Source organism: Balaenoptera borealis (assembly GCF_965194805.1).
Source record: "Balaenoptera borealis genome assembly, chromosome: 10".
In the NCBI taxonomy this organism is placed as follows: Eukaryota; Metazoa; Chordata; class Mammalia; order Artiodactyla; family Balaenopteridae; genus Balaenoptera; species Balaenoptera borealis.
The window spans coordinates 72,249,265-72,272,287 of record NC_138874.1 but is presented as its reverse complement, the minus strand read 5'-3'; the positions used below and the strand labels follow the sequence as shown (position 1 = coordinate 72,272,287).

General features: G+C 39.5%; 1 protein-coding gene across 15 annotated transcripts in view; it reads right to left on the bottom strand.

Annotated features, from left to right (window-relative positions):
• Positions 1 to 23,023, bottom strand: part of LOC309604621 (WASH complex subunit 2-like) — a 56,622-nt gene that overhangs the window by 33,452 nt on the left and 147 nt on the right. For 7 of the 15 annotated variants that reach the window (XM_082339402.1, XM_082339400.1, XM_082339403.1 and 4 more), the window contains exons 2-15: positions 22,831 to 22,953; positions 21,883 to 22,047; positions 15,795 to 15,857; positions 13,856 to 14,029; positions 11,054 to 11,147; positions 9,580 to 9,641; positions 8,308 to 8,355; positions 6,171 to 6,281; positions 5,519 to 5,606; positions 4,791 to 4,862; positions 3,939 to 4,057; positions 3,406 to 3,466; positions 1,631 to 1,690; positions 1,065 to 1,238 (exon numbers count right to left, since the gene is read on the bottom strand). In XM_082339402.1, the coding sequence (XP_082195528.1) occupies positions 1,065 to 1,238; positions 1,631 to 1,690; positions 3,406 to 3,466; positions 3,939 to 4,057; positions 4,791 to 4,862; positions 5,519 to 5,606; positions 6,171 to 6,281; positions 8,308 to 8,355; positions 9,580 to 9,641; positions 11,054 to 11,147; positions 13,856 to 14,029; positions 15,795 to 15,857; positions 21,883 to 22,047; positions 22,831 to 22,953 (1,414 nt within the window). The remainder of the gene's footprint in view (positions 1 to 1,064; positions 1,239 to 1,630; positions 1,691 to 3,405; positions 3,467 to 3,938; positions 4,058 to 4,790; positions 4,863 to 5,518; positions 5,607 to 6,170; positions 6,282 to 8,307; positions 8,356 to 9,579; positions 9,642 to 11,053; positions 11,148 to 13,855; positions 14,030 to 15,794; positions 15,858 to 21,882; positions 22,048 to 22,830; positions 22,954 to 23,023) is intronic. The other 8 variants (XM_082339407.1, XM_082339413.1, XM_082339406.1 and 5 more) reach the window with 5 other exon arrangements.

The following is a 23,023-nucleotide window of genomic DNA, read 5'->3' as shown; positions in this document are numbered from 1 at the left end:
TTGCACTCTTCCTAAAACCAGGCTATTACTTCCCTCGCATTTCTGCTGCTGTCCTCACTTTCACACCTACTGCTGGAAAGGGAGCTAAGTCCAGAGACCCTGCTTCTCGATGCTTCCTGGTCCACCTAGTCCTTAGGAGAAAAAGCCCTTTGTTGCTCATGTTGCTGGAAGCTGTGTGCACCTCAGTGGTCTACCCTTCTTTTCTAGAAAGACAACCAATAAACCCAATCCTTTGCTACTCCAAGTGCAACCCATGGACAAGCAATCTCTGCCCACCAGGGAGCCTGTCAGAAATGCAGAATCGCAGGCCCCACCCAGTGAATCGGAATCTGCGTTTTGACAAGAGTCCTGGGAGAGACATCTGCTCATTAAATAACAACTGATTCAGAGGAGTGACTTCATGAACAAGCTGGCTGAAATCTGAGGGGAGAAGAAAGGAGAGTGCCAAAGTGGCCAAAGAGCTAAAAACCCTGTTACAGAAGAGAAAGTCAAGGTCACCTGGGCTTTCTGGCACAGAGCGGAGAAGCTGGGAACTGAACAGCCAGCATGAACGTTCTGCTCATGCTCATGTATTTTCCTAAGGACTCTGGAAGAAGGTGTGATTAAAACTTTCTCTCTAACTGAAAAGGTCAAAACTAGCATCTTGGGCAGATATTAGAGGGGAACAGATTTCTCTCTAAACAAGAAAGATAATCCTAGTAATTAGTTTCCAAAGCAGGAAAAACTGGTCCATAAAATACGGACCTCCAAGGCACCATAACTATCTAAGTAGAGATGAGACAACTCTGACAGGAATGCTTGAGGAGGGATTCTGGCACTGCAAAGAGAAAAGGAACTAGATGAACTTCATGCCTTTTTAGGTCAACATTTTTTTTTCTTTTCTTTTTTTTTTTTTTCTCTGCCTGCACCACACGGCTTGTAGGATCTCAGTTCCCTGACCAGGGACTGAACCCGGGCCACAGCAATGAAAGCCTGGAATCCCAACCACTAGACCACCAGGGAACTCCCCTAGGTCAACATTCTTTATTTGGCTAAATTCCCAGAAACAGAGGATGGAGCTGTACCTGTCTTGGGAGGTTTGCTATGGGATGCTGCAAAAAAGTCATCATCATCATCATCATCATCGAAGAGGCCAGCAGGCGCTGGGAGGTACGAGCTTTTCCCTGGAGTGGGCTGCTCGGGCTTCTGGGCCTCCTTCAGTGACGGAGCACAGGTGGCACCAAACACATCAGTGTCCCCTGTGGGTGGAGGGACAGGACAAACCAGCTGTAAGCCAGGGTGGGTGCACTTCCTGACTTTACAGGAGGGGAAAAAAAGAACAGTACCACCACCAAGAACTTGTAGTTTCAGTTCATCCACAAAACACATTAACAGGACCCAACAACCTCCATCCTTTACTGATACAGAATGTCCCACAATGCAGAATAAACTGATCACTCAGACCGAAAAAAGTCCAAGGCCACTGATTTCTAAGGGAATATGAGCTAACACAGGTTAAGTGAGCTCTCACTCTTCGATGCCCACAGAAGTTCTTCATACTCTCCTCCCCAGTCAGTCCTTTGAAGATGACAATCTTAAAAATGACAAAACAGTTACATAGTTTTTAAAAACAAACTCTAAGTTATGATACCTAAAAATACAGAAACAGCTCCTGCTGGGATTTTCTTTCCAGGTTTGGAGGATGAAGACGCTAAAATGAGAAACAAAGAGATAACATTTCAACAGAGAAAACAACTTTCCTTGTTAAATGCACCTTCCTAAAATATGTGCAATACAATACACAGCTAATAGGAGAATTTTAAAACTAATTTTTCCTAAAAACAAATATCATATATTAACGCACATATGTGGAATCTAGAAAAATGGTACAGATGAAACCGTTTGCAAGGCAGAAATAGACACACAGACGTAGAGAACAAACATATGAACACCAAGGGGGGAAAGGTAGGAGTGGGATGAATTGGGAGATTGGGACTGATGTATATACACTAATATGCATAAAATAGATAACTAATGAGGACCTACTGTATAGCACAGGGAACTCCACTTCACTGTACAGTAGAAACTAACACAACACTGTAAAACAACTATACCCCAATAAAAAAAAAATTTTTTTAACTGATTTTTCCTAAAAGAGCCATTTTAAAATTCCTTAGTATCGTCCTCTCTACCAATGTCATGACTTTTTTTTTTGGTATTAAATCAATCTAGGCTGTGACTCCCATGGAAGATCACTGACTCTGGGCAGGCTATAACACTGGGGTTGGCTGGGGAGGCCAAGGAAGATGTAGAGCACAAATGGGGGAGGCAGGGACAGAGCAAGCAGGGCTCAACAGTTCCGACTCCACCCAGTCCAGTTTGATGAGAATAACCAAGTAAAAAAGAACAGCAATGGGCTTCCCTGGCGGCGCAGTGGTTAAGACGCCGCCTCCCAATGCAGGGGACACGGGTTTGAGCCCTGGTCCGGGAAGATCCCACATGCCGTGGAGCAACTAAGCCCATGTGCCACAACTACTGAGCCTGAGCTCTAGAGCCTGCAAGCCACCACTACTGAAGCCCACGTGCCTACAGCCTGTGCTCCGCAACAAGAGGAGCCATCGCAATGAGAAGCCTGTGCACCACAACGAAGAGTAGCCCCCGCTAGCCCCGCTAGCCGCAACTAGAGAAAGCCCGCGCGCAGCAACGAAGACCCAACGCCATAAATAAATAAATAAATACATAAAATCTATAAAAAAAAAAAAAAAAAGAAGAGCAAAATATCAGAGATGTCAGTGACAGAAATGAAGACAAAAACAGGAAAGCAAGAAACTAGGCAAGCCACAGTGCCAAAAAGTGGAGAGCAGGAACCTCAAGACAATCAGGTCAGCCAGCATCATAATAAGTCTAAAATCTGACAACTTGTGGCCTGGGGAGACCAAGTCGCTTAAAATAACTCATTCCCAATTCCCAAGAACTATCACAGACCTAATGGAATAAAATTTTTAAGTTTTTAAATAGCTTATGGATGCTTTTTAAAAATTCCACAAATTATTCTAATGCACACTGGGCTGAGGAATTACTGATCTCCAACTTATGTGCAGAATTTCAGAAATGTTTCTTTGAACTAAACTTGATTAAATTAAAATATCCTCAACACTGCCAGAGTGCTTTCGCTGGTTGACTGTGAATTCTCTAAAGAGACAAAATTGTGATGTGGGTTTACAGATGGTACTTCTTGTTTTTTCCAAGACATGAATTAGTACAAATGAACAGCTTTTAACTAGATCAAGGCGAACACAACAGCTTCCTGCCTAACAGAGAAACAAGGTTTGGGAAAAACTTCAGGGGTTCCATCTCCTGATGGGAAGTAACCAGGTCTGGAAATCTGTGCATGAAGAAGCACAGGCAGCATCAATCCACGCTCACCTTCATTAACAGAGGCTCGATTTCCCCGATCCTGAGGGGCATCCATGAAGAGGTCACTCTGCTTGTAATAAAGTATACAACACAGTTCAAAATAGCAGAGGAAAATGGAGCTGCAGTAAAGATTTCTAAAGAAAAGTGCCTTGTAAAGTTGAAAGCTACATATTTACTGTTCTGTCAGAAAATCAGTTCCAAAGTGAAGACTATGACAAAATCAGACCCTGAAATAATTTAGGTCTGCCCAGGAATTAAATACAAACGTGGAAAAAGACAAAAGACAAGGTAAGAAACAATCACTTAACCAAGTAAATTTTCCACTATTAACACTCTCACATCCTCTCCCTATTTAACAAAGGGCATCAGGATACAGTATTTCCTCACTTTGTGATTCTTAGTTCAAAATCTCCTAAAATATGAAAGTAGAAGCGACTTCCAACTAAGAAGCCATCCTTTCCTTACTAAAGGAACTAACTGTATTTCTTCCTTGTGGACATGTGACACAGCTATGGAGAGCTTCGCTATTCCCGCTGACTCACCTCCTCATCCTCATCATCAAAAAGTCCCTTCCCTCCGCTGAACAGGCCACCTCTAGAACCAAATGGTGAGAAGTCTTCATCTGTCAGCTTGGGGGGTGCGAATAAGTTATCTTCTTCATCTAGCAAACAGAAAGAAATGTTTTGCAGGGAGAATTAAAGATGGGTTTAGAACCCCAGTTCTGGAGATTAACCTTTATAACACCTCCAAAACTGGCATAGAGTTTATCTAACCATATGTAACAAGGACTACTTGAATGCTGGCAGTCTCAGGACCTTCAGACAAAAACTCATTAAACAGTTCACTGAATCCCTTAAAATGCTCTTTGGTTTCCCACTCTCAAGTCTGTAAATGTCTGGGGTAAGGTAAACTCTGCAGGCAATTACTTTCATCTAAATTTCTTCTGAAGCAAGTCTATGCTTCGATTGCCGTTCAAGACCTATTCCACCAGAATTTGAGGGACAGAAAGGTAGACTGAAGAGAGAGCTGCAGATTGACACAGTCCCAGGTGGAAACATAATGGACATTACCACTGAATGTTAAAGGGTCTGATATAATATTTCTTATTGAAAACAAATGCTAGAGCTCCCTAGTTTCTAAACGTCTACAGAAGTCTAGAAAGACAGCTAATGATCCCTATAAAATCTAGTAATTCAAATCTTTAAAGCATTTTAACTCCACACTCACTTCTCCCCACACCCCAAAAGCATGCTTTCAAATGCTTTCAAAAAGTGTACAGAGACAGACCTCATTTGTCAGCACTTAAAGAGGCACTTCTACAGATCACATAAGCAATATTCCCATTCCCGAGTCAAGAGCCTCCTAAAACAAGAGAATTGAGGGGAAAGGCTTACCATCTGAGGGAGTTTTCCTTTCCTTCTTCTCTTTCAATGTCTTCCGAGGTTTTGTTTCCCCTGGGGATAAGGCTTGAAGAATATTTCACAGTTTGAACAATACTCAGTCCACCCTTAGTATTTACCTACTGATTCTTCACACACATCTGCCATCCTCACAACTCCTAAGCTAAGAGCAAGACATTAAACTTTGTATCTCAGCTCCACCTGAGCACCCCTCTCGGTGCCTTACCCAGAGCAGACACTCAAAAGTGCCTCTTTTTAAGGCAGAAAGCTTCAGCTACCATACCAGGGTCACGTGCATAACAGGACTGCACTTGCTGAAAGACTTCTTCTGACACCTTTCCACTCTGTTAAATCACTAGAATATAGTGTATGGTACATTTTTATCTAGTCAAAATAAAATATAGGAGTAAATATTAAGCCAAGGATTCTTCATCTGGGGCCCATGGTTCTCTGTGGTACCCATTAATCCCATGAAACTGCATATATAGATGCACATATGTGCATTTTTTGGGAGATGGGCTGGGGGTGGGGGTCCACAGTGTTCAGTTATCAAAGAGTCTATAAGCCAAAAAAGATAAGAACTACAATTTAAGCCTCTTGTGCCTTAGTAATTAAACAAGGAAATCTACACTCAGTGAAGCCCAGCAGAGGGTCCTACACTTCCCCACTGCCCCTTTAGCTCATATCGGTGGCAGCTTGGGGGGTGCCCCTTTAGCTCATACCTGTTTGCTCCTCTTCCATCCGGCTTGCAGCATCCCCTTTGATCCGAGCTGCCAGCTCATCAGCAAATGATGTAGGTCTACTTTTTTTCTACAGGCAGAGAAGACCAAAAGAATCACCTTTTTGTAATATTTTTTGTAACAAACTAGTACAGTTTACTTTTGGACACCTAACAAAACTATGTAAACAATGGCAAAGAAATTGAACTGATGGGAAAATAAGGTTTAACTAAATAAATGTAAACACATGCACCCTGTACAGATCACCTAAGAAGACTCAGTGCTCCTTCAAAGGGAGATGTCTTTATTTCCTTATTTTTTTATACTTCACTTTAATACATGGTAGTTTTCTTATCTAGATCTAGATAAGAAAACTACCATGAAGTGCTTGGGTGGGGGGGAGTATTAGGATCTTAAAACTCTGAAACTGAATATATTTTGAATGATCTAACTTGTAAAATCTTAACATTTGGAGAAGAAAGTGGTACTTGTAAGGCAACTTGGGATGCTCAACCATTATTTCCAAAAGTGTAAATGAAATTACAAATATGATGCAAAATGAGACGGTTACAAATATAAATGACAATAAAAGGAATGAGTACTAGGTACCATTTCTAAAACCTTGCCAAGCGATAGCAACTATAGTCTTTCTTACAGGTCTGGAATTCTCTTCAATGTCCTCAATATCTTCCTCCTCCTTCTCAGAGTCAGCGAAAATGTCACAACCATCATCATCCTCTTCTTCATCACTCATTTGTGCAGTGTGCTAAGAGTATAAACCACCAGATTAAAACTATTAGATACAGTCATCAAGCTGAAAAAGAGATACTGCCACTTAGCCTTTAGACTTCTCCTTCAAATTGGGAACAACAAATAATGCACCAAAAGTTATGAAGCAGTAAATGTGCTAGAACAAGTAACACACAAGGTTTATTTTCAGTGCAATAGCAAAAGACTGAAATAATAAAAATGTCTACCACTAGAGAAATGAATAAGCTAAATAAGTATAGTCTTACCTTAATAAGAATATTAATAGTTAAAAGGAATAAGCTGTAACAATTGGAGAGACATCCAAGGCCAATCAAGTGCCAAAACAGTGAATGATAAACCCAGAATGATATCCTGACCACTCCCTGACACATATACTACACCATTTCTATGAACACAGACATATTTGTGAAAGCAAAGAACAACACTTGGAATATGCACTCCCAGATGATAACACCAGTTACTTGTGGAGACCGTGAGGTGATGAGGATTGGATGACTCAAACTTAGTCTTATGTGTTAAGTTCTAACTTTTTAGAAAGGCAGCCACTGGTATGTAAAAATTGTATAATTAAAAAAAAAATTTTTAACATGGAAATCAATAAACTGTGCCAGGCACTATGCTAAAAGCACTTTTTAAACTAATTTAATCCTTAGAACTCTGAGGTTAGCAGTGGCACACACAGCAAATCTATCTTTAACAATACAAACAAATGGTTCTACCAATGCTTTTAATCACCATACTGTATTATTTGAAAAACTGTCCAGGGACTTCGCTGGTGGTCCAGTGGGCAACACTCTGTGCTCCCAATGCAGGGGACCCAGGTTCAATCCCTAATCAGGGAACTAGATCCCACATGCATGCTGCAACTAAGAAGCCCGCATGCCACAACTAAACATGCTGCAACGAAGATCCTGTGTGCTGCAACTAAGATCCGGTGCAACCAAAACTAATTAATTAATTAATTTTTTAAAAACTGTCTGAATTTACAGATCTTAACAGTAAATTCCATAGAAATAAATACACTGTACAGAAGGATTATTAAAATTATAAAGATGAGCCACATTCGTGAATACAACTGAAAAAAATACAAGTAACAACCAAAAAGTGCTAAATCTTTCATTTGATAATTGGAAATTTTTGTGAAAAAATATTTCCAAATTAGGAAAGTGAAATGCAAATTGGGATCATCTCAATATACCACTGTACATATACTATGGTAGCAAAAATCATAATCCCAGGGCTGATGAGATTCTGGGAAAATCATTATGCATGATCTGTTAATCCGAATGTCCATTAGACAGTAGTATCAAGTAACTCTACACACCACCTAATTCCTAAGGAAAGAGTTCACAGAAGGAAAGGATTTTTATGTATGAAAACACTGAATGCAGCATTATGTCAAAAATTAAAATTTAAAAATAAACTATTTCCCATACACATTTAAAGACTACAACAGTATTACATATGTATGTTAAAAAAAATATAGAAGTTTACAAAGCAAATTACAAAGACTATTTAAAATGTCAAGGAAACACTTGACATGTTAATATAAAATAACAGAAAATAAACTATGCATGTTATGAAAAGAATATGTCCTTAGAAGGATATACAAAAATTAAGACAACAGTGCTAAGATAGTAGGATAATAAGATTTCCATTTTTGGAGTGTTCCTTAGCCTTACTGCTATATTGTCTCAAATTTTAAAACAGAAAAGGTGTGTTCATGTGAAAAATTCAGTGTGGGTAATCAGGCCTTGTTTTACAGGCTCCATTTCTCAATTTCGTTTCTTACTTCTTTGTTGTCTAAGAAAAATGAAGATAAAATATAAAGCAAATGAGAAAAAATATACAAGAGGGTAGTTAGCCTAAAAACATGAAACATTTGAAGGAAACATGAATAGTTGTAAACATGAATAAATCCTTACTTTTCCGTAAGTCAATCAAAAGTAATTTTAGTATAGATTTAGTATAAATGCTAGGCTTCAATTAAAATTTAAGTCACTTCAACATATGCATCTTACCCGGTTTTGATCATTGTCACTATGATTGGCAAAATCTTCATCTGACTCCTTTAGGAGGAAAAAAAAGAGGCTTTTTTGTTAACACAGGCTTTACTTGGAAGCACAGAAATGATCTCGGGTCTAAGTCTCTGGGGTAGCCAACACTGGGTCTCTCTGTACCGACTACTGGTCACCTGACGTATCAAGGTGCAGATAAGGTGGAGAGTTGGCAATGTCGCCAAGGACTATTCCAGTTAACATGTCATTTCTGTGATTCATTTAAACCTCTCTATTTGTTCATATTGATCTGCCCTATCATCTCTAACCTTTGGATTTAAAGTAAGAGTTGCACATTTAATTAACTAAATTATCAAAAGTTGGTTTGCATTATTTTACATTTTGGACTACATTTTCTATTTTCCCTCTAAGTAGGATAATTACTTCATCAGGCCCAAGAAGGGAACATGAGTATTTAATATGAGCAATGAGGTAAAGAGTTGCTTCAATGGCTAAAAGCAAAGGATTTAGCTAAAGACAATCAGTTATACAGCAAGGTTATTTTAGAAAAGTTTATTTCCTACTATTAGGTTTTTTTGTTGGGAGGGCTGGAGGGAGGAGGACAGGAAACGGAGACTGTGGAGACAGAGAAGAGAGGAGCACACATACAAAGCTGTCTCCGTTTATAAATCAACACTCAGGGACTATCCTTCAAAGGGTTTCTGCCCTTTGCAATAATGAGTATTCCATTTAAAGGAACAACCCCAGATACAACAGTGGCCAAGGCCCACAGACCCTGAGACCGTAGAGAAGGGAGTCAGATCATGCTCTGTGGGTATGAAGATGCCAGAGGCAGCAGCAAAGCTAACATGTAAGTGGATGCTTTCAGCATCCTTCTGGTCTACAAAGTCTTTATAGTAAAAGAAAGTTTTAAATGTGGACTTTTTCCCTGGAATTACTCAAAGATAGAACTTACTCAAAGACTGTATCTCAAGCAGAGATTCCACCAAAATATCTAAGCTGCCGCCCTCAAAATATATTGGCAAGAAGAGAATTTGGTGGGGAGGTGGGAGGGTAATGGTAAAAGAGATTAAAGCAGTTTTCCTTGGTTTTTGTATACAAGACAAAAAGGAACTCCCACCCCAAGGGGAAAAACTTCAGAATATGGCTTCTGTCACTATTAAAAGATTTATGTAAACAAACTGCTAATTCACAAATACGCTATTTATTTAGCCCACTAAACACACCCTAAGTTTCCTGCCCACCATGACCTGGACACACCAGAAAGCCCCTTACCTCTTCTTCATTCTCTTCTTCACTGTCCGCAATACTACCACGATCGCTGCCTACTGAACCTTCTGGTAAGAAGAAAGATAAAGGTTATCGCCAATATTCATAAGAAAAGATCCTTAGTTCCTTTTCAAGATCACAAACCACCATACATCAGTATCTAAAGATTTTGATAAAACCATCTATACCCATTAACTGGAATTAAAAGTATCTTCACTATAGTGAGGAATGGAACATTTACATAGCCTCAAAGTATCACCCCACAAGATACCTATTAGTTACAAAAAAATATATATTCGTTACAAAGAAAAAACTGGTTTGCACTCCTCGAAGATGTTGAGGTTGTAAAAAGCAAAAAAAGGCTGAGAAATGGTATCAGATTGAAAGAAGACTAGAGAGATTTGACAACTAAATGCAGTGAGCGGACTGGATTCTGAACCAGAGAAAAAGAGAGACTGTAAAGAACATTATTGGGTCAACTGGCAAAATTTGAATATGACTGAGTATTAGCTAGTAGTACATCCAGTTAAAATTTCCTCACTTTGATAATTATACTTTTTGTTGCTGCTGTTGGAGAACAGTCACTTGGTGACTTTATTTCATATAAAAGTTACATCGAAAGAAGAGGTTGAAAAGTCAAGTATATTTGATTTGTACATACTTGCCAAGTCTCACAGGATTCAACCACTTTGATAATTTTTCTATCAATAAACAGGATAGACATATTAAAAGCCTCACATCAAAGCCCAGTAGACATGTCCAACCAAGATGACATGTGCAAATGAATATGCAGAATATGCAGCTATAAGAGAAAGTTCTTATTCTTAGAAAACACACACAGAAATACAGTTGTCCCTTGAGGGACTGGTTCCAGGACCCCCTTTCCCCAACACACACACACACACACACACACACACACACACACACACACAGAGATACCAAGATGGCGTAGTCTGCATATAACCTACACACACACCTTCCCATATCCTTCTCCTGTATACAGCCTTAAATCATCTCCAGATTACTTATAATACCTCATACAATGTAAATGATACATAAATAGTTGTAAATACAATGTAAATAAATGCTGTGTAAATAGCTGCCTGTGCGTGGCAAATTTAAGTTTTGCTTTTGGGACTTTCTGGAATTTTTTATTCCCAAATATTTTCAATCCAGGTTGGTTGAATACATAGATGCAAAAACCCATGGATACAGACTGCCAACCGTACGGAGAAGTAAGAGGGCATGACGTCTGCATGTCGTCTCCCAAACAGGTTCAGAAAAAAATATTATGTATATATAGAGAGAATGATAAAACAAATGTGGTGAAATGTTCACAAATGGTAAACCTGGGTAAACAGTATGTGGGCGCTCTCTCTACTAGTCTTATAACTTTAATGTAAAGTCTGAAATTATTTTTAAATAAAAAGTTAAGATATAAATGTTAAAAGCAACAAAAATATTTGGTGCAAAAGAGTACCTTCACTAGATAGCTCTCCAAGACCTACATCTTCCTGCTCCATGAATAGCTTTGACCCAATTAAATAAGGTAAAGGACGGTCAATGTATAGATCCTGTAAACAATGAAAGGGAATAAGCCATTAAATATTTATGTTGAAAATAAAATTAGGCATTCCATTTGACATCTTGTTCCATCTGACTACAGCCCAAAAGTTACATAATGAAAGTGGAGAATAAGAAACACAGCAGGATTTTTTTTTTAAATCACTGATTAAAAAAAAGTTAAATCCTAGGTAAAGATGGCAAAGTAAAGCTGAATCACATAGAATCTCCCTTCTCAAGTGCCTTATTAACAAAAATGACAAAGGCTTGCAAAAAGTTTACTAGCAGTAACCAAACAAGGAAAGGGGCACAACTTCATAGTAATACGTCCAAAAGGAGGAGGAACAAGGAAAGAAACAGGAAATTCTGGCAACCTTTGATGATGGTAACCTATCTTCCTCCCCTAAAATTCAACTCTGGTGAGTAAAAATCAACCAATCAATCAATCTCAAGATCCAAGTCCTAAATTTGGAGAAGCACACTGAGGAAATAACCCAAACGGTTTTATGACTTGAGAAGGCAGGTGGGTAGGGGGACGTATGTACAAACAGGACACAAGTAAGGCACAAAGGAAGGTAATGGAGGAGGGACTCCTTCACACTTCATCAGGGCAGAGAGGCAGGAACACAGAACATAAAGCATGGGCTAGATGAAAAGAAACAAGAGTGGCAACTGGGCGAATATTTACAGTCAACATAATTAACTAAAGGAATGTTTCCAACGGACTGATGAGAACTACCCAGCAGAAAAAAATAACCCAAAGAAGAGAATAATAATATGCTCCAGAGGTTCACACTGCAGAATTTAGAGAAGTGAAATTGGTAAAATAAGACCAGATGATAAAACAACAAAACAAAATGAAGGATACTGTCTACAGAATAGTACATGTTGGAGATCCTTCCACTGAAGGCCATCACACACATCAAAAATTTAGAGTTAAGAAAGCACTCCAAAAGAAGAAGTAAAGGGCTTTTCTGGTGGCACAGTGGTTGAGAATCCGCCTGCCAATGCAGGGGACACGGGTTCGAGCCCTGGTCCGGGAAGATCCCACATGCCGTGAAGCAACTAAGCCCATGCACCACAACTACTGAGCCTGTGCTCTAGAGCCCACGAGCCACAACTATTGAGCCTGCATGCCACAACTACTGAAGCCCGCATGCCTAGACCCCGTGCTCCACAACAAGAGAAGCCACCACAATGGGAAGCCCGCGCACCGCAACGAAGAGTAGCCCCCGCTCGCCACAATTAGAGAAAGCCCGTGTACAGCAACGAAGACCCAACACAGCCAAAAATAAATAAATAAAATTAATTAATTTAAAAAAAAAAAGGAAGAAGTAAAACTGTCACTGTTTGCAGATAACATGATACTATACATAGATAATCCTAAAGATGCCACCAGAAAACTACTAGAGCTAATCAATGAATTTGGTAAAGTTGCAGGATACAAAATCAATGCACAGAAATCTCTTGCATTCCTATACACTAACAACGAAAGATCAGAAAGAGAAATTAAGGAAACAATCCCATTCACCATGGCAACGTAAAGAATAAAATACGTAGGAATAAACGTACCTAAGGAGGTAAAAGACCTGAAAAAAAAAAAAAACAGAAAAGAAAGCACTCCACCCTGGGGCAACCTCCCATCTTCACAGTGAGGCATGGCCCTTTGGCCTTAATATCTCCTCCCTATAGAAAAGAACCTGGGTGCAGGGAAGAACAATTCTGATGCTTCACGAATGACAGAAAGTTTGGGAAGGTTAGTGTAAAAGATACAACAGCAACCAATTTAGTGCAAAGAAATGGAAGTGCTAATTGAGCTAATTGTTCACTGGCTTAGGAGGCTTGTTTCCAAAGTCCTCCTGTAACAGAGAAAGTGGTGTGTGACTTGGAAGTAGCAAGTGTGGCCCAGGCAACACATTTCCCAGGGTCTGCTGCTGACTTCCAAATCCCTATGGTGAAAAAGCAAGCCGGCGAGCATATCACGGTTAACGGATCAGCCCCAACTTGGCGCTATAAGCTCAAATCGGAAGAGAAATGTGCAGTGAAATGAAGGACTAGAAGAGACTGGTTTTGCAGCATGTTTCAATTCACAAGGCACTTATGTGTCACAAGGACTCTCAAAATCAGTAAGGCAACCTCCTGTGTTTACTACTGAGCCTGACAGAAAGGAACAGTAAAGCAATAAACATCTGCTAATAGTTTCTTCGTGAACACTCATAGCAGCTTTATTCATATTGGCCAAAACCTGGGAACAACTCACATGTCTTTCAACACTTTGGGGGTTCCCTCTTAGTGCAAGCTGCAGAATGTCAGGTTCCCAACAATCCCTACCTCTCACGGGCCTCCTCATCCTTCAAAACCCAATTCAGATCTCTTCTTCACCCTAATTTCCCCAGCTAGAAGTCAGAGCACTTATGATGGTGACTCTTGTAAAGCCTCCTCTCTCACACCATCTGGTACTGCTGTAATAAGCATCCTGAGAGTAGGAACCATGTCCTGCACCTTTGTACTCCCCCAGCTTGGCATGCTAGTACCTAGTAAGTGCTCAATCGATGCTTGTGTACAGCAACTCTTTCTGATCGATGGAGTCAGTATGAGACTGCTAAGTGACATCCTCACTTCCTAGAAGTGAAGTCCATGTCTTACCAATTCTGTGCCCAAGTAAAGTACCCAAAACACAACAGGTATGACAATAAATATTTCAACTGAATGTCTTTACCTTTGGCTCAAGGATCAATTCCACCCGCTCATTAGCATCATCTTCTTCAGAGTCTGAGTTTCCTGCTTTTATATCTAGTTGCTCAAATGCACTGTCCAACACTTGTAAACCGTAGTTCACAGCCTCCTGAACTTTAGGAATCAGATCTACTTCTTTCTGTTCCCGGGTCTTTTCCTAGGAAAAAATACTGTTCAGTAAGATCTCCAGTATATCGATACCACCCTAATAAAACACTGGGAATGTTTGCTAAAGCCTAGACTCATGCTCCAAAAAAACCCCCAAATTTTAATTAAAAATGTTAAATTCTTAACAATTTAAAATGTTAAACAATTAAAAACATTAAAAGTCAGATTCTGCTGAATGCCTCAACACAGACTTTGGAGTGGTAAATCCCAAGTTTGTCTATGCGTTGAACACACATCGAACTACGTAAGGTCCTGGAGCTCCGGGTTCATCATCTACAAAAACAAAAGCACAACTATGGTGTGATGGTTCAGCTTTTATAGGCTATGTAAAAGAATCTTAATAATGAATGGCAAATCACAAGACATCCAGGGGCACTTCACCTCCTTGCTACTGGAGGAACGAAGGGCCTAGACTTTTAGCTTTGCCATGGCTGTATCCCACTAACCTTGCTTAATGATCCTTTGGACAATTTTAGGAGCTAAGACTTAGAAGAAAATACCCCAGCCAGAGATGTCATTTTTCAATTACAGTTAAAAAAAAAATAACTGGACAATTACGATTATTCTATGAACTTGTTTCAAACCAAGAGAGGGTCAGTTTCATCTCTAATCTATCCTGTACATCACCCTAGAACAATGCCCCCAACCCCGACAAAACTCGTACACATCACCAACCTGCTCAAAATATTCCACAGGTCTCCACCTCCTATAACAGCAGCTCTCATACACTCAACTGTGTCATCAGTTGTAAGAAATATTGCAAAATATATTTAGTGTCATTTCCCCTCCTCACAAATATTCTAGAAGTTGATACATAATTACAGAAAGAACCAAACCATACAGTGTTGTTTTGACAGCCAAAGGGGAGAATCTGAAGAGTATTTTATACTACCTCAAGTGTGGAAGTCTTTCTAATTTAGCTTTTTGTTTTGGCTGCATCTTTTCTGCACTCTGGTATGCTTGATTCTGAGTTAAATAGCTAACATTGTACTAAGTGTGCGAAAACATGCCTGTGAAATAAATATATAATGGATGTTTTAAAAATAATTCACTAAATAGCTATCACCTTAAAATTGAACCCTGACTTGGTGTAACCAGATACTATAGCACTTAAATGGTTAGCAAATCCCTGAGTACTATTAAAAATAAAGATTAAAAAAAAATTTTTTTTAAGGCTAGAAACAGGCAGAACTGTAGCTGGTTTCTAATATCCTTTCTTAGTCTAACGTCTTCATATGTTACAATCAATATGGCTTTCATCTTACTTTCATTTTCAAACTGGTAGGAATAAGAATCAAAGCAATCATGAAAGGATAGGGAAGCACAATCTTCAAATAACTCACAAACTACAGCCCAGCATGGCCTACTTTTTTTATAGCCCTCAAGGTAAGAAAGGCTTTTACATTTTTAACGGAGGAGGGGGAAGGGGAGGAGGAAGAGAAGAAAAAGCAGCGAAGAGACATAGGTTAATGCGGCCAGCAAACAAAATATTTATTATCTGGTCCTTTACAGAAAATCTCTGCATACCTCTGCTCTATTCTTAAGCCAGAATTCAGGAACTTAATCTATACATTTCTTAATACACTAAATTTCACAAACTAAAGAGTTCAATTGTTGGGCTGTCAGGAGCAGCTTTTCCAATTACCCCCAGTGTCCATCTCCCTGCCCACAATCCCTCCACCAGCCACATCACAAATCTCCACCACTTTTCTTCTCGAAAGGAGCCCAAAAGAAAAGTGATTTAACGCAAGTACCTGTTCTGGTTTTTCTGCCTCAGGTTTGAGCACTGGCTCCTCCACTTCTTCATCATATACACGCTAAACACGGAAGCAAATTCAGTTTGGAATGGTCAAAACAGCATTTGGAATCAATTACAATGTAAGAATTCAATACACAATTTAAAAAAGACAAAGATGGGGAAGAAATGATTATTCAACAAATGGCTGAGGGAGCTGGTCAAGGGCAAAAAGCAAAGAACAGTAGTCAACTCTCCCAAAATTAAGTTTAAAAAAAAAGACACAAATGACTAGGAGACATGAGGAAAAAAACTTCAATCTCATTGTTGACCACAGTCACAAAAACAATAAGAAATTGGTGTTCACACTTTCTTGTTTAATCTAATACTTAATGCTGACAGAGCAATGATACAGGTACTCAAATGTGAGGCTATGAGAATACCAAGTGGTAGAACCTACCTACTAGGTAACAAGAGCTTTAACATTTTGCACAGTGGAAACGGTAAAGGTAAGTTATTTTAATCCTGTTGCTTAAAATGGTTGCTAAATTTTTATTATCCCATTTATAAGAAAATAGATAGGCCAAGCCTACCAATGATTTGCCAGAAGGCCAGGCATGGGACTGACCCATACAGCTGGAGCAGGCAGCCTCTCTTTTCCAAAATAGATCTATCACTCTGGCAACTCATTGTAATTTCCTTTTTTAACTATACATTGTTGTTTAAACTTCCAAAGTAAAACATTCTCATTATAAATAGTGCAATGATGAAAATGTTCTGGAATTAGATATTGGTGATGGTTACAAAACTTTGTGAATACACTAATACCTATTGACTTGTACACTTTTTAAAAGGGTGAACTTTATGGTATGTGAATTATAAGTCAATTAAAAATTAAAAAGTCAATATAAAGATATAAGTGAAAGAGATGTGTTTAAAAATTTTTCCATCCTTACCTCCAACCAAACCCTCAGAATAACCAATTTAAACTTGGTGTGTGCTCCTCTATGTTTCCCACATAGAAACATACACAAATATATACAGACATATGCACATATTCAGAGTTCTCCCACTCTTCCTGCTTTTAAATAAAAATGCACTTATACTTTACACATTTCTCTGCCCCACTTTTTCACTTGATATTCACATAAACCACTTTCTAGGTCAATGCAAATAGATTTGATTCAATCTTTTTTATATCTGCACAATATTCTATGGCATGAACTTGACTATAATTAATTCAATAATTCTCTATTAGGGAATATTAAGGAGATTTCCAGTTTTTGCTGTTGTAAATAAACTGCTGTAAACATATGCACACAAATTCTTAGGCCCTGGATCTTTTATTTCTATAGGCTTCCCAAAAATAGGATTGCCAAGTCACAGGACAAAACTGTTTTTTAGACTTAATAGCTACCTCCAGATTTCTGGCCACAAATGTGGAGTGACTCACACTGTCCCCACAACACATTCAAGTGCCTACTTCCCAGACTTCTGCCAGCAGTGGGACCATGCTACCCACCTTTTAAAAATATCTGCCAATCTGACTGGACAATGTTATTTTTAAACGTTCGTATCTTCTAACCCAAGAATTCTACTTCTTGAAATTTAGTTCCAAGAAAAATAAATACAAACAATAAGATGCTCATGGCACCAGATTTATAGTGCAAAGTCACAAACACCAAATCTGTAATTCTATGCAATTCCAATCAAAGTGCTAATAGAATTTTCTGGGGAATTTAGCAAGATAATCCTCAAATTCACAGAGGAAAGAAAAAAGCCAAGGATAACCATGACAATTCTGAATAAAAAGAAGTCACAGGGATTTGCCCTATTAGGACTTAATAGAAAATCTCTGGTATTTAAGATTGTGATACTGACTATGGCAGATAAACATAATAAAAGACAGAGGCAAGAGACAGACCCACAATTACATGTAAACCTGATTTTATATTCACAAAAACACACATTCATACATATAAGTCACTGAGGGAAAGAACTACACAATAGGGCTTCCCTGATGGCGCAGTGGTAAAGAATCCACCTGCCAGTGCAGGGGACACGGGTTTGAGCCCTGGTCCGGGAAGATCCCACATGCCACGGAACAACTAAGCCTGGGTGCAACAACTACTGAGTCTGCGCTCTAGAGCCCACCAGCCACAACTAGTGAAGCCCGCGTGCCTAGAGCCCGTGCTCCGCAACAAGAGAAGCCACCGCAATGAAAAGCCCGCGCACCACAAGGAAGAGCAGCCCCTGCTCGCCACAACTAGAGAAAACCCACGTGCAGCAACGAAGACCCAACGCAGCCAAAAGATAAATTAATTAATTAATTATTTTTTAAAAAGAACTACACAGTAAAAGTTACTCATATGGAAATGAACCAAATGAGATCCCTACCTCATATACACCTGCACCGACATACATCCACACAGATATACTCTCCAGGTAAGAAGAGTAAAAAGGCAGAGATACAACGGAGCCCACACCCAAAATATTTAGAGATAAGGAAAAAAATGGGAGTTGGTCCTTTTAAGCAAATATGGCAAAATATTAAAATCTGTTAATGCAAGGTAGTGTATATTATTAGCATTTGTGGTTATTATCTGTTCTTTTCTAGACACATGAAATATTTTATTTAAAAAAATTGATATCGGGAGATTGTTAAATGATAGGCACATAAGGAAATAAAAACAATAAAAATTAAGTTCACAAAATCTTACAGATGTGTTAAAATGTTTATAAAATAATACACTAACATTAAGAAAAATGCAGGCTGCCAATACATAGAAAAGGTTAAAGTTATACACATACATATATACACTTAGAAAGAAATATGCCGAAATGTTCAGTGGCTGGTTAATTTGGGGTGGTGGAATTATAGCTGATTTCTGTAGTTTTAATTTTTTCACACTTTAATACTTTTTATATATCCCAATCTCTCCTACAGTGAGTGTTCATTACTTTTATAACAAGAAAGGAAAACACTTAAAGCCCAATGTCTGCATGGAAAATGGACTTGGAATATACATGTCAAAATGTTAGGAGGCTCTCCTTTAGCATCTGAAATTTCAGGTGCTTCTTCTTCTTCCATACTTAAAAAAAAAAAACTGTTCTATAAAGGCCAGAAATTTGGGGAGTAATTTTCAAAGGCAGGAAGAAATAAAGTAAATAAATCTTAAAATGGAGACTTTAAGACAAGGCAGCTACCAAAGTCACGTCAGACTTTCAATAGCGAGACCATTTAACCTAAAATGTTGAGCTTCATGCTGAGGTCTCAACAGCACTAACACCCTGCTTTTTCTATTGCCTGTCATTAAAAACTACCTCACAAGAGATCAGCAGCCTGTGGAAAGCCAAACATGACATCTAAGAAACCAACCAGCAAATACATAAAACCCATGGGATCTTTCAAGGGTGGCCAGGACCATGCATCTCAAGTACTCAGTACACAGCAGGAAATCAATGCTAACTTCCTTCACCCTTACCAGTTTCACCCAACTCACAGCTTCATGGGTTTTTTGATCATTTTAAAATTAGGTAGCCATTCCCAGAACTGTTAAATATCTTTGATATTTCCCCTCAAAGCATCTTTTCCTCATTTGGGGAGATGAGGTAAGAGGTGAAGGTGGGGAATTAGGGAAAACGCTGATGAGGGGCTGAGATTTCTTAACGTGTCATAAACAGCCCTGGTCCTTTTCACTTTTGTGATCTCTCATTAATTCATTCAAATATTCACTGAGTCCTTATATATCAGGCTCATGCTGAGCCCAAGGAATACAACATTTAGCAAAAATATGGGGTTTGATTTAGTAAGGGAGTTCAACACATCGAATCATATCAATAAATGTAAAATTACAATCATGGGAAGTGCTACTAAAGAAATCATTAACTAGGTCACTTAATGTTTCAGGACAAAATTCCTAAATTAACAGATTAATGAAGCTTCAAGAATTGTACTCCCTCCGGATAACACACTGATGCACTGGTCACTGTTAATCAGCATTTCTCCTCCTTCAGAGTCCCCTCTTGAGCCTTTACTAAAGGCACTAATTTCTCTTGCCCTGGAAAGTCCTGATTGCTCTTCAGTTTCACTAACTGTAATGCAGTTTGCAATCTACTAGCTGCCTCTAGGTCAATTACTAAAACCCAGAAACCTATGACTGTGGGTATCTTTCCAATAAACTACCATGAAACCAAATGGCACCGTCATTTAAGCCAGAATTGTAATACATGAGTACTGGCCAGGGTTTGAAGAAAACACATGCAGAGTCAAATCACTGCCAAATGTATTATCAGCAGGTAGTTTATTTCAGAGTTTTATTAAGCATTAGCCATACTCAACATCATCATGCTCTACCACAAATGGAAAAACACGTAACACATGGCATTATAGGGAGGTCTGGGAAGCAGTTTGATTTGGCAGTGGCAACAGGCACATCTAAAGGGGAATTTGGCTGCAGAATGGAAGGGGAAGAGGCATAAGGACTAAGGGGATGGAGAGATGGATGGAAAGTAGGGAATCCAAGAAGTGAACAGAAATAAAGAACTATTACCAACAAATAATCAACAAAAACAAAAAACAAACAAACAAAAAAACCACCCACAAAAACTAGATTATGGGAAACTCAGAAGCTAAGAAAACTTGGCCAGAAAAGAAGAGCTAGAGAAAAGAAAAAGACCTGAAGGTTATGATTCAGAAAAAGAAGCTTATGATGCCCCTCACCCCCAAAGTAACAGTCGGGTACCAATCCAGTACCAATGTGGTTACAGGCACATCAGGTACAAAAGAAGGCTCCCAACTCTATTCCTTGCCCAGTCTAGGGCTGCAACACTGACTGCAGAGAAGAGCTAAGCACCTGATCCAGCAAGAAAGGTACAGAATGAGAGCAACAGGTATATTCAAAAGGACACGGAATTCAGCATGATGAAAAAGTGATGGGGCTGCATACACCTGTAAAGTAGAGATGAGAGTCCTGTAAACTGCCTCTTCCAATGGGAAAGATGCTCAGGACCAAGCATGGACATTCTGTGTAGACAACCAGAAAATGACTACAGAGTTGACTAGAATATTTGTTACATTTTAAACCTACTGGTAAAGAGATATTTAAGACCTTTATTAAGATCTTTATTTTACACACAGCTTCCCCAAAAAGCCTAGTAGTGGCATTTCAACCTGAACTACTAAAAATGTACAAACATGCTGCATAAGATACCTGCATGACAATATTTAGTCTCTTCTTAACAATCCTAAATCTTGGGCTTTGTATAATCTTGCAATTTTTGAAATCTTTTTTTATTACTTTGCATCTAACAATCTCAGGAGATAGCCTACTTTACTAATTCTCTTTTCACAGATTAATTAACACTGATACTCAGAAAGTTAGCCGCCCTATGAGAAATACAGAACAGCTTAACTAAGCTTCCTCTCCATCCTCTGTTAACAATCTCCCCTACAGTCATTGGGCTCCAGCCACACTTGCTTCCTTTTTATTCTGGAATTACACTATTATGGAACATTATGATCTTCTCTAAGGAGGGGCTCTGTCTAATTTATCTATGTATTCCTAGAACCTAGCACCTAGAAATTTGATAAATATATAGATAAAATAGCACTTGGGTTAAAGCTCAATAATCTGTTTAGAGCTGATTCTATGGCATAGGTTCAGCCATCATAACAAAATGTTAGTTGAGAATATTCCAAGTAGACACACACATGCCTTTAATGTAACTTATCAGGACATAATGGATACAATCAATAACCTGATGGTGTCCAGAGGATCAGACCAGGTGTATGGCTTTCCTTACACAGCATGCTCATAACAAAACTTGTTGGAGTGCCATGCAATTCAGCACAACTGCTGACTACACCAAAACTAAAAATCAGTGAAAACACTGGAATATGAGGAAGTTTTATCATTAGGTTTTTTCAAAGGCTTGAAAAAAAATAAACTTTACTAATAAAAAGGGGGGGGGGCATCAATCTCCAAGAACCACTACTTCACCAATATTTAAGAGAACCTAATAATGAGTCGCTTAGTATCACAGTGACTCTTGCTCCTTCTAACAGTATTATTTTTTTATAAGTCTGATGTAACTAAGTAACTCACGTTCTCAATGAACTGGGTATTAGACAGCATAAGGAAGTCATTGAAGACATTATGTAGTCGACAATCTGTGGCTTTAGTTTCCCGAATTAGTCCATCCACTTGTTTCTTGATTTCATGGGTCCTAGAGATAGTCTGCTGTGAGAATTCCTGTAGAAACTGTAATAACTATTTAAAAAACAAACATACAGTAGAATCAATATTATATGCACCTATTCTGCGTGTCAAAACAGAAAAGAACCCATTTCCTTCCGCCTGTGTGTGTGTGCGCCCGTGTGCTGGAATGTAAAAGGGATGCTGCTTTTGACAGTACCAAGACCAAGTAGCATCGAAAAACATTAAGAAAGCTCATCAGAACAGTGGCAATGAGTCAATGGATACTTGCTATCTCGTTTCTGGAGGAATTTAAAAGTCCTGTTTGGTTGTCATTCTACAGGGATCAGAGACAAAGGGAAAAATATCAAACCACTACTCTTACCCAAAAATCCTGTTCAAATGGAACTCTGGAATCACAGTTCTGAGCTTATTGGGCCCCCGGCCTAAAGAGTCCCACTCAAGGATATCCATATACTGGTTTGTCTACCGCTCCGCTCAGTCCAGGTCCCAACATGGAATAGCCTAACTAGTGCCATGTAAGCCTGCGAGGTGGCGGAAGCCGATCCCCGCTCAGGGTGGAGTTGGGCGCCTGGCTAGAAAACCCAAACAAGGAAGGGCCGCAGTCCGAGTGGGAACACTGAGAGGGCTAAGGTCGACCAGCCCGCCTCCACCCAAGTGCCTGGGGACTACCATCCGGGAGTTTTCGAGGGCGAGAAGGGACGTTATTAAGTCAATGAGAGGCAACAGGATCGACTGGGTGGAGGGGGACTGGGGGCTCCCATCGTCCCGCTCGCAGGCCGCGCATCACCCCAGAAGGCCCGCCCTCCCCTCCGGTCCCTGGGGCCCGCCTCTCACGCCGGCGTCGGCTGCCAGCGACCAGCTCTGGCTGCTCCTGCGGATCTCCTCCACCGACCAGGGCCGCTCCCACACGGGCTCGGACACCGGCGGCCGCTCCTGGTCGGGGGTGGTCCCGTTCATCTGCAGCGGGAAGGACGAGAAGAGGGGCTGAGCTCTGGGGAGGCGGCGGTCAGGGCCAAACCCTAACCCG